The sequence below is a fragment of the Abramis brama genome, assembly GCF_963993115.1.
Source record: "Abramis brama genome assembly, chromosome: 7".
Lineage (NCBI taxonomy): Eukaryota > Metazoa > Chordata > Actinopteri > Cypriniformes > Leuciscidae > Abramis > Abramis brama.
The window spans coordinates 40,223,015-40,235,375 of record NC_139969.1 but is presented as its reverse complement, the minus strand read 5'-3'; the positions used below and the strand labels follow the sequence as shown (position 1 = coordinate 40,235,375).

The 12,361-nt window shown below is 39.8% G+C and overlaps 1 protein-coding gene across 1 annotated transcript in view; it reads left to right on the top strand.

Annotated features, from left to right (window-relative positions):
- Window positions 1-11,448, top strand: part of LOC311087548 (uncharacterized protein) — a gene marked incomplete at its 3' end in the record, with an annotated part of 37,574 nt that extends 26,126 nt beyond the window's left edge. Inside the window, exons 10-13 of the mRNA XM_084120873.1 lie at window positions 10-142; window positions 345-504; window positions 2,075-2,198; window positions 11,307-11,448. Of these exons, the coding sequence (XP_083976999.1) occupies window positions 10-142; window positions 345-504; window positions 2,075-2,198; window positions 11,307-11,448 (559 nt within the window). The remainder of the gene's footprint in view (window positions 1-9; window positions 143-344; window positions 505-2,074; window positions 2,199-11,306) is intronic.
- Window positions 11,449-12,361: the final 913 nt, after the last annotated feature.

Here is a 12,361-nt window from a genome sequence, read left to right as displayed (position 1 = left end):
CTCTTCCAGAAAGAAGCAGCTGAGCCCTGAACACCAGGAGGATAAAGAGTTGAAGAAGAAAGAGAAGCAGCGTCTGGAGAAGGAGAAGAAAGAGCAGAAAGAGAAGGACAAAAAGAGGAACATGTTGCACAAGAAGTTTAAAGTGAATTCAGACGCATAAATTAAAGCCACACTTAATGTAGCGCAGATATAGATTCAAACGCACTGGTGTTCGCTTTAAAGATGGATAGCACAAGCACACTTTTCTAGATGCCGTTTGCTCCGATCTTTAATGGTGACATACATTAGTGTAACTCCTCCAGGCGTCCTGCAGGTCCTGATATATTGCCCATGTTTCCCCATAGATCACCGGACTGGAAGAGCCCATGTATCGGGCCCGAGTGCTGGCGGCCAGCAAACTCCGCAAATACGACCTGCCCGTCAAAAGTGGGGATCTCATCAGCATCATCCGAACGGTGAACTGCCCCAAGGGCAAATGGCTGGCCAGAGACGCCAACCACAAATGTGAGACGTTCTTACAGATCTTCTAGTCATGGCTTATACTGTAGCAGAAACTACTCCTTAAAGGGGTCCTATAATGCCATTTTCACAAGATAAGTCTGATGTCCCCAGAGTGTGTACGTGAAGTTTTAGCTCAAAATACCCCACAGATGTTTTTTTTATAGCATGTTAAAATTGTCACTTTTTGAGGGTGAGCAAAAACACGCAGTTTTTGTGTCTGTCCCTTTAAATGCAAATGAGCTGCTGCTCCCGGCACAGAGGGCGGAGCTTCAAGAGCTTGTGTGTGTGTGTGTGTTAACAGCTCCGATTACCTCACACAGACACACGCTGAAAATTTCAACAACTTTTAGCCTTTTATGTTTAAACCGGAGTCGGACAAAGATTGAGAGGCTCAAGAAGGACATTTCTGAATGGTTAGTTGCTGATGTGGAGTTAACCATCTTCTAGACATTGATTAGCAGATTCTGTCATGATAATCTATAAATCGTGTTCCCGCGGGCGGGGATTGTGTAAGCAATAAGGTAGGAGAGGCTAGTGCTGTATGGTGAATAAGTCACGGCTGAAGGGTGTTGTTTGGCACAATGAAGTCAGCCGTGACTTATTCACCATACAGCACTTGCTTCGAGTGCCTTATTGCTTTTATAAAACGGTTGCCACACAATACAAATATTAAAGCCGAAAAATATGTATCTATGCATTATGCAACTTTCATGAAGTAAAATCACTAAAAGCCTTCCTTCTGCTGGAAAAAGTAGTCCCTGACCGTGAACAGCAACAGAAGTTAAATACATTATTTCGCCATTAGATGGAGACAAAGACTGTGTTTATGAGTGAGTCAGTCAGAAGAGAAGACTTTTACATTGAAAAGACTCGAACTTGTGAACACAGAGAAGAAAGACACAACTGACAAATGACTATACGTGTCATAGCACGGCAAAACCCCTTAACTGTTAAAAGGACAAGATATCGCAGCGGACATTCAAACAGATTTTTTCTTATGAATATAGGACTGAGCTGTAAATGCAGGTACACTCGCTTAACTTAATCTCTCACAACACTCTATAAACTTCAATGAACAATATCACTGAGAATGTTGACGTTGCTAAGAGTGGTTGCTAGGGGTGTTGTGTAGTGATACATAGAACCGTTGGGTGAAGCGGTTACAGCCGTGTTTTATCATAAAGCTATTGACCAATCAGAATCAAGGACTGGAACTAACCGTTTTATAAGTAAATTCTAGGGTTGGTGATGTCACTAACCCGGGATAAAGCTCCTGTAGCCTCTGCCAGCCGTTTGTTGTAGTCCTTAAAGCGATTTCTGTAAAAGCAAATATCTCCCTTTGCTTTGAACTTTGAGTGTTATAACTTTGCAGATGTTGTTTAAGCTCAAACAGCAACATTACACACTAACTGAAGTTAGAAAACTGAAATCATAATCAGCCACCCCTTTAAGATAAGATAAAGTTGACCACTTTCTGAAAGTCATCCCAGTGTCCTACAGAATCTCTTGCAGGAGTTAATGTAGTTTCTGAGACTGACAGGAGACGGTCTCTCTTCTGCTGTCGTGTTCACAGACGGCTACATATCCGTGATGAATGTGGAGCTGAACATTAAGGAGATGCTGGAGCTGGGGAAGAAGGCGTCGCAGGCGGCCGGACGAGGCCAGACCGATGGAGATAACCTCAGCTTCAGCAGCAGGTACAGTACAGAAGATCCGATTTTTTCGCATTCGTTCTGAGCCACTTCTAAATGTGGTTTTAAATGTGGTTTCCCACAAAGATCGTGTCTTTTTAATGTCGTATCTTGAAACAGACTCACTTATTTTTTTACTAAGGTGCAAACTTTATAGTAAAGAAATGCAACTTTATAGTTAAGAAGAACAGAAACATTGAGCATAGAAATGAACGTGAATGTTTAAAATAAAACTGCTTTGCTACTGAAAGCTTGATTATGGGCTGTTTCTCAGCACTGAGGTGATAACCGCTGTGTTTGTAAATAAATGAGCAGCTTCACTATTACACACAGCTGTAATTCACACTTGTTATCTCAGGCCTTGTCCACACTAATACGCCTTCTCCATTTTGGCCTTCCGTCTGCACTGAGACGCCGTTTTAGCAACGAAAACACTCTCCAAAGTGGATTGTATACAGTTTTCAGACCCAGGACCAGATATGATGAAAGAAGACCAGGAGTCGTGAAGTTCAAACAAATAAGTAAAAATTTACTGGAGAATAGTTTGCAGTTAAATTGGTAGAGCCAGCCTCAAAGTCTCATGAGGAGGTCGCAAGCTAACTCTACCTTACACAAAATCTCACACCAATTATACCATTTCCAAGGACATTCATTACATATTTGCTACTTCTGATTGGCTAAGAGAACAAAGTCTAAACAATTCTACACTTATAGATAGACAGTAGGGTACGTTGACATTAGTCAAGATAATTGTCGTCCGAGTCCCTGAAGGTTCGACGTTGACCTCGGAGGTCATCGAGAAGGGTCCCGAGACCTGCACAGAACATGCAACACGCACACAAAAGCAGAAGAGAATCACAGCTCTACCAAGGTTGTAGAGAGCCTGAGCTCAGTGTTATCAGGTCAGACTACCCAAAACATACTGATAACACCTTCCCTCCTCAGAAAGAAGTACAGATACTGTCCACTTTATTCTCTAGAGAAATACACATGAAAGAAATACAATTCTGTGAACTGTGAACTAGATCATGTAAGTCAAGTAGAAGTTGACCCCTGTAACCTCAGCTTGGTCAGCAGAAAACAGACACAGAGCATCTGATGGGCCTTCAGGCTTGCCCTCCTCTATTATGAGCTGTTTTCCCAATACAAAGGGCCTGTTCTCAAGGTCCTCGTCCAGGCCAATAAAGATCAGTCACAGACACCATAATACACTTAAAAATATATGAGCAGAAATGCTGACAACAAAATAGGATTAAAACTATATATGAATCACTCGTGAATATAGTTAATAATTATAAACTTGATTAGTACTTGTTATAGGAATAATGTAAAGGATATATATTGATATGATGAAGAGGCAAGGGATTCTGACCCCAACCCTTCAGGATGCTTTTGAAAACGCAGTTTTCGTGTTGTAGTGTGGACTGAGAAAACGGTTGCATTTAAGAACGAAGACGTAAGTTTAGTCATGTGACGCATATTGAACCCACAGATATTCATGTTTATACTGGTATTGTGCCTGTTATGTGCTATTCACTTCTACACAGTTGCTAGATATGTTCCTTCACACACTCTTCATATCACAGTCCTGCAAACATGACAGAACATTTACTCATTTGCTGTCCTGCGGTAAAACATGAGAGGATTTGTGTTTTAGACCAAACATATAATGATGAGTGAGAGCGACCTGGACCATTCAGTGAATGTGGAGATATTTTTAGGGCTGATCCGAATACCATTTTTTGAGCTTTGAAGCTTCGGTAGTAATGAACATCGAATATTCAAAGCTTCGGAGAGAGGGGGCTGAACATTCTTCTCTCTAATAAAGGCAGGAATCTCTATGTGTCTGTCTGTCCGTTTGCATTTTGATTATTTCGAGAACCGCTCATCCAGTCGACTTCACAAGAGGGTGCAGTGTTGCATTTGGTGCAATATAGATGGACAAATGACCAAATGACCACCACCTGATTCAATCAAGGCACAATTCCCACTGCCTACGTCCTACCCGCTACATAAAGAAAAACTAAATTTAAATAAAGAAAAACTAAATTAAGTTAAATTAAAAGCGAGATTAATTTAGATTTGCAATATTGATAAAATGTTTGAATATTAATAATGAAAATTGAGTAGGGCTACACCAAAATGTGTAACATTTATGTAGCCTACAAAGGAATACAAAAGCCCCGACATAGAGTTTTGACGCAGCTTTAATCTCCCTTTTGGTTATTTCAATACTTAGGCTAATTGACGACAGAACACGACGTTACATGCTAGTAGTTTATTTTGCGTGATACAGGGCGCGCCGCATTTGCGTGATTGAAGAGTGCGCGCCGCGAGCAAACGGCTGGCACGACGTAAGTTAGTCTTTGAGTTTTACTGACATATAGCCTGACAACATCTGGTCTGACAGAAGACTGTGCGGCGGTGCTGACTGCGTTATTTTTTTGAAACCGGTGCGGCGCGCGCGCCCCCGAAGTTCATCCGTGAGAAACTTGAAACCGGTGCTTGAACTTGAACTCAGGTGACTCATTAACACTCGCGCTACTGGCCTCGCCCTGCTCTTACGGCTCGTGGACTCGTGCTTCTTACCACTTTGCCTATTTTGTGTTTTCTATCACAGGAAAAGTAATTGCTGAGATTTTTGTTTCTTAAGTTTTTTTGTTTTTTTTGGGAGGAATTGACTCGCGGGCCGCATTAAACTGCCGGACGTTCCCCACCCCTGGTTTACAGGGACAATGTGTAGGAATTTCTCCCATCTAGTGGTGAAATTGTATTTTGCATTCAAACGAATAATGCTCTACAGCGCCTCGCTTTTTCAAATGCGTGTTGCTTCTACGGTACACTGTAAAAAAAATTGTTGACTTAACTCATTATTTTTTGTTATCTTTTTGCATGGATATTTTTAAGTTAAACTAACTTATTTATAAAAGTGTACTTGACAAATTTGGAAAAGTTTACCTGACAAGTTATGAAGTTCAATGAACTGATTTAATTTAGTTAAGTTAACTTCGAATTTAAGTTAAGTCAACTAAAGTTAAGTTTTCTAAACTACATCCAATAAGTTCAGCAAACTAAAGTTAAGTTTTCTAAACTACATCCAATAAGTTCAGCCAACTAAAGTAGTGTTTTGAAAACTGCAGCAGTAATTGCAACAATTTACATTAGTTAAGTCACCTTTATTTATATAGCACTTTTTACAATACAGATTGTATCAAAGCAGCTTTACAGTGATAACATAAATAATACAACAAAGTTTGTTTCTAGAAGAAAATTGCGTCATCTTCCACCTTAAGTAAGGCAGATCAATAATATTGTTGAATATTAAATGTCCGCAACTAAGCAAGCCAAAAGCCAAAGCAACAGTGGCAAGGAACCAATACTCCATCAGGTGACGTGACAGAATGGAGAAAAAAACCTTGGGAGAACCCAGGCTCAGTCGCTCAGTTCTCCTCTGGGCAAAGAACGAACAGTGTATGATAATGATTCAGGCAGCATTACAGATCAGAAGTCAGATTGGATCAGAACATTCAGAATATTTATCCAGTTCCATCTGATTGGAAGTCGGAGTCACGCCGGTATGGAGACGAGTTTGTTGAGGATCAGTGCTGATGGCTGTAGTGTCGATGAGGCCTTCACAGGGCTGATGAGGCTGGCACTTCAGGGATGCGTTGTGGATGGGTCCAGGCGCAGGTCCACTACCTGATCTGGATACGGCCCGGATCCGGCTGACTTCAGTAAACCTTGGAATAAACAGAAAGACTAACATTAGCATAGATGCCATTCTTCTTATGATGTAACGAGTACATCAGGTGTTATATACAATACAATTTTTTTTGCAATGAACTGCAATGAAATTGCAGAAAACAACCTCATGGAAAGGTGTTTTACACCGGTCTCAATGCCTGTCTTGTGGATTAATTTGTTAAATAACATTAAACAAGATCAACCCACAACATTCAATATAGAAATATCCTTTGTTCCAAAAGAAACCGTTTAAACATTGTTAAACACATTAAAGACCTATGAATTGGCTTAAATGCCATTTTAATATCAACTAAGTTACCAATTATTTATGCTCTCAAGCTTCAACAAATTCATCAATTAAACTAAACACTCTAAAATGCCACTCCCACAACATACCAACACATGAAACATCCTGTTCACAACATTCCTTTCAAAAAGAAACTCTGAAAAGCATTAAAGGTGTTGTTCCAACCCCGTAAGACCTTCGTTCATCTTCGGAACACAAATTAAGATATTTTTGATGAAATCTGAGAGCTGGCTCACTCCTTCATAGACTGCTGGGTAATCGATGTCTGCCAGCCCAGAAAAGTTATTAAAAAAATTGTTACAATAGTCCAAGTGACTACAGTGGCTCAACCTTAAGTTTATCAAGCGACGAGAATACTTTTTGTACAAAAAAAACCCCAGACTATTTTCAACTATTCATTTTATTTTGTGTGGGCCTCTGAATGAGCTCACGAGAGCGCCACAACGCACGTGCGAGAACTGAGAAGATGATGCTCGTGATCATTTGATGGGAAAGTGTGAAAGGTAAGCCATTCATTTTGCGGCATTAAAGGTAAGCCATTAATTTCTTCTTGGTTTCTCACGATTTGGACATCCAGGAAATGCACACTTTAGAACCATTTAAAACACTACATTGAGACCCATCTGCGTCATCTTCTCAGTTCTCGCGCATGCATCGTGGCGCTCTCGTGAACTCGTGTCAGAGGCCCACATGGAAGAAAATGAAGAGTTGAATAAAGTCATTATTTTTGTTTGTTTTTTGCGCACAAAAAGTATTCTCGTCGCTTGATAAACTTAAGGTTGAGCCACTGTAGTCACTTGGACTATTTTAACAATGTTTGTACTAACTTTTCTGGACCGGCAGAATGAAATTGCCTAGAAGCCTATGGAGAAGTGAGACAGCTCACAGATTTAATCAAAAATATCTTAATTTGTGCTCCAAAGATGAACGAAAGTCTTAACCCGGATTTTCACCAACTGCGGAACGGCTGCGGATCGGCTCCGCTGCGTGTCGGCTCTGTGCTCCATCATCCTTCAATACCCACCAGGTCCGGATTTGTTGCGGAATGGCTGCGGCCATGACTGACAGCTGAGGTCACAAGGACCCACAAGATTCACGTATATGATCGCGCGATATAAGTGCTGAATTGTTGCAGAGCTCTCCGGCATCCGGCAAAAAATAGAAGCTCTGCGTATCTGCTCCGGAGGGCTGCGGATCGCCGGAGTTGGAACGCAGCCGTTCCGCATTCAGTGAAAATAGATGGACACGCGAGACGCGACACATTCAGAATTAATAAACTTTTAGTAAACTACAGAACAGCGGCGCACGTACCTCACGCGGGCAGGGCTTATATGCTCCGAGAACGGACACTGCACTAGTGATATAAAACGCACACACACAGGTCTGTTAAATTAAGCAATACTTTTAAGGTAGTCTAATATTTTTCTGACTAACAAATTACTGACACAGTAAAGGGTAGATTTAAATAAAGAAAAATGAAATTTAAAAAAACAAAAATGAAATTTGAATAAAGAAAAATGAAATTAAGTTAAATTAAAAATGAGATTAATTTAGATTGATAATAATGGGTAAAAAGGCTAATACATTTTGTTTCTATTATTCTATTTCCCACTATGTCAAAGCAAAGCAGCTTAACCCAAAACACAAGCTAAGGCATTCTGTCCACACACACTCCGCTGTTCTGCGCTCTAGCCAGAGAACACTCCCGTTGCAGGAACGTCGGTATCTCTCGCAGGCAGTGTGCACACTCCAACCTGTTAACATGTTTTTCAAGATGGCGGAACAACATGGAAGCCTCCGTGGACCTACCCGTCCCATGTATGTAAGGGATAATGTAGAGCGAGCGGTTATAGCAAATAACAACCCCAACAGGCTGAATGGGACCCCGATGCGAAGTGGAGTCTGAAGGGGTTGTATTCGCTATAACAACCGCCTCGCTCTACATTATCCCGCTTATTACATTGCTACCTACCAAATAAATCAATAATTTGACACAAAATATTGATTTAAAAAGGAATTTATTGATTTAAAAACGATTGTATTGCTTCCCCTAAAGAAAATAGTCCGTTCCGCGTCCATAGCAACGCTTTGTTTTTCATGACAACGGTGTGTTATCCTTCGCAGCGAATATTATATTATCAAGAAATAACACACCGATTTCTACATTGGAATTCAGCCAAGCCATGTAATAAATAAAGATAATAAATTCTTTGTTTACGAGGATAAGTCAGATCATTGGCAGAGGTATTTGTACACCATGGAGGACATATTTATGAATAAAAATATTGATTTTAGATAATAAAATACTTAAACTACACATTGTCCCTTTAACAGCCGCTGCTTTCTCGGGGCAGATTAAAACTTTTTAGAACAACATTTCAATAAGTTAATTTTATTAGGTCCATAGATGACAAAAAACAAACAAATATGCAACAAATATGCAAAAACAGTGAATAACAGGTTACAGTATGTACTGTATGTGAGTGAGTCCCCATCAGAGGAGCATTAGTCCTCGAGTGAGTGAAGACAGTGTGTGCTCATCTGTGCTTTGCTGAATACTCACATGACACACTTCTGTGTGTGTTTGACCGTTTAGCACAGCCGAAGACTAAGGCTACTGTGCTTGTCAATGTTTTCCTCGGATCGCACAGAAAGCGTCCCGTCAGCAGCGGATGTAAAGATCTGAGGACTCTGATGTGTTCATATTTTCTGGTTCCTCGATCTGGCAGCAGCGTTCTGTGTGAGCTGCAACTGTTTTATGGTCTTTTGGGAAGTGTTGTATTTCTATTCCACTGTAATACCTAGATCCTTCTAAAACATGTTCATAATCCACTGTAATCAAATATCGCCTTTAGATTAAAGATGCAAAACGTCAATCCAGGGTCGTCAGCGGAGCATCTAACCACTTCAGTTCTAGGTTTGGTTGCTAATATTACTATTTTATTAATAAAATTCATTTAGTATTAATAGGGAAAAATTACTCATAGTCTTGTTTAAAAAGGTTTATGAATCATCACAACATAATTTTGTTTTCTTTAAAAATATTTAGAATAATACAAAGACAAAAATTTCCAAAGGCAAAAATAACAAACACGTAAAAGTCTTTATCTGAATTGCGGCTCTTTTTGTCCCTCTGGAAGTGTTCAACTATAAGATCGTCCATAACAATATCAACTTTGTCTGTGACAAGTAATTTCTTGTACTATTTTCATCTGAGATGAAGCCAAAATTACAGGGGTGAAAATGACTTTAGTGAAAGTGAAGGCCAAGAACTCAGAATTTGGCCTCTGCACTTAACCCATAAGTTAGTTTACACATTAGGAGTAGTGAACACACACAGCAAACCTTGGACAGTGGCAGCGCCAGGGCAGAGATCAGGGGTGAAGAGCAATTTGTAGATCTATTAGTAAAATCTGTTGACTTTAGCCATTTTTGTTGCATTGTATTCCAAGAAATATTAAAGACATCTTAATATCCTTTTTAAATTCTGGTTCTTTAACTAAATGTTATTTTGGTATCATCATTTTGAGGCCCTATACTGTTTAATTCTAAGAATGAATTGTTCAATTTTAATGAATGGTCTGAAAAATACATATCATATATGCTAAATTGGGTTTTTTCATTACACACAGGCAGGCTTGGTTTGATTGAGCAGTTTATTGATTTATAAACGATTGTATTGCTTCCGCTAAAACGGGCTGCCCTGCCCCTGCGTTCTCAGATCGGCTTGGACTGGCTCTTCTTGCGGACACTCGTTTAAGCGCTGTTTAGGGAACTATAGGGAACTTCAGCACATTGAAATTAGCAAGTGTAACGTGTCCCTGGTTGATGGGAATCCACTCTGCGTTGTGTTTGATGGACTGAATAAAGAAACTTCAACCCTCTTGCTGTTCAGCACAGTTTTTATTTTCTGCATAAATATGAAATATAAGTTGTAAACATGTATTTTGTGACTCTCTGCATAAAGCACCATTCAAAGGCTTGTTGAGCCACGAGACGACCTCCTCTTTGCTCGATATGAGGTGAACTGAGCGAGCTATTTTATATATGAACGCACATTGAGTTAACCTGCTCTCTATAAAGCTAACATAACACAGAATGGAACAAACATAACATGAAGGACTGTACACAAAATGACAACATCTGCATAAATGAAATATGTATTTTTTGGCTTTCTCTGAATGAATATAAATATATAATAACTAAATGATATATAACCAATACTACGAATCAGAGGTTTGGACACACTTTATTATCTTTCCTACATTCATGAAGCATTAAACACAGACATGTTTTAGTAAAATTTAACTGATGTCATTTGTGTTCTTTGTATGTTTGAACTTGATCATTATCGAAACTCTGAAATGCAAGATGAAAAAAAAAAGAAGTAAATTTTAGTGCCTTTTAATGAGAACTGGGGCTGTTAAGTCCCAAAAAGGACATAAAAAACACCATAAATGTACCACAAGTAGTCCATATAATTTCTGTGCTCTTCTCCTAGCTTAGAGTAACATACAGTATAGCTTCAGGAAGTTCAGTTGTTAATTTTGGAGAAAAAAAATAATTATATATATCTTGATTTCAAATCTCAAACACTTCTCACTAACCTTATTACAATTGATCACATAACATTTATTTCATTGGTGATTTGTTTCACCAACAAATTAAACAATTAAAAAAAATGTGTTCTGCCTTATGTTGATAGGACACTACAGATAGTGATAAACAATAGAAGAGGAGTAAGAGGAACATGATGAGCCACAAGCCGGCACTCAAAATCATTCATCTGACAAAACAAAGTAACATATTTGAACTAAATTACAACATTAGCTAAAGGTAAACCCAAAATAGTCATTTAAATTGGTGCTTGTCTTGCAACCAACATGAGCATCAATGGCAGACTCAATATTGTATGCAGAAAGAAGTGGTGTTGTTTGTAAAACTGTCAACATGAGAATGAGATTTTTAACAACTTCTCTTCTGATTACTGCTTCCTTGACAAGGCAGACCTCCGTCTTTTGGCGGGGGATTGTTGCATTCCCGTGTTCGTGTCTTTGCTCCAGACACACATGGGGACCAGGAGCTCCAGCAGCTCCAGACTCCGTGTGTAGGACCTGTCAGAGGGAATATGAGCTCTGTGAACGCCTCGCTGAACATTCATCACCTCGTCTGATCGGGCGGGACAGAGCATATACACCAATGTGAGGTTATAAATCGCAAATGTTGAATAGTTTCAGATCTCCGCCATGTTGTTCCAACCCCGTAAGACCTTCGTTCATCTTCGGAACACAAATTAAGTTATTTTTGATTAAATCTGAGAGCTGGATCACTCCTCCATAGGCTTCTAAAGACGCTAAAACTTGCTGGCCCAGAAAAGTTATTAAAGACATCGTTAATATAGTCAAAGTGACTCCAGTGGCTCAATCTTAAGTTTATCAAGCGACGAGAATACTTTTTGTGCGCAAAACAAACAAAAATAACGACTTTATTCCACTATTCATTTCCTTCTCTCTGGGCCTCGAGTTAGTTTACATAGTGTTTTAGCGCAGCGCGTCTGTGTTGCACGTCACATGCATCACACACATGACCAGCGTCAGCCAATAGTGAGCCTACATGGTGACGTGCAACACAGACGCGCTGCGCTAAAATCAAAATTTGGGTTGATAATCGTACATAATCAGTAACCCAATGCTTGACCGTAGTGATTAAAAACGTTCAATGCCTGCTACAGTCTGTGCGATTTCAGCAATCCTATCCACCTTATTTTGCAACGCTGAAGTAAATACGATGAAGTACTTCCTTCTAATGTGTTAGACATCCGTTTCGCTAGCCGGTAGGTAAGAAGCTTGTTGTGGGAGCACGCACAAAACACTATTAAACACCGGGATGGTTTATTTATCCCACCCGCGAAGCACAATGAAGAAGTGGCCTGACATCTTATGAGAACATTTTCAATTAGAGATGGATGCTGGCGTATGACGTAGCGTAGGAAGCGTCGTGACGTAGAACAAACGTAGAGTTTTGTTTTGCTCTGCTCTCTGGCTGCGCTGTCACGTTCGTTCTACGTCACGACGCTTCCTACGCGTCCGCTGGCTCTCATTGTTTTCTGCTGGGTTCT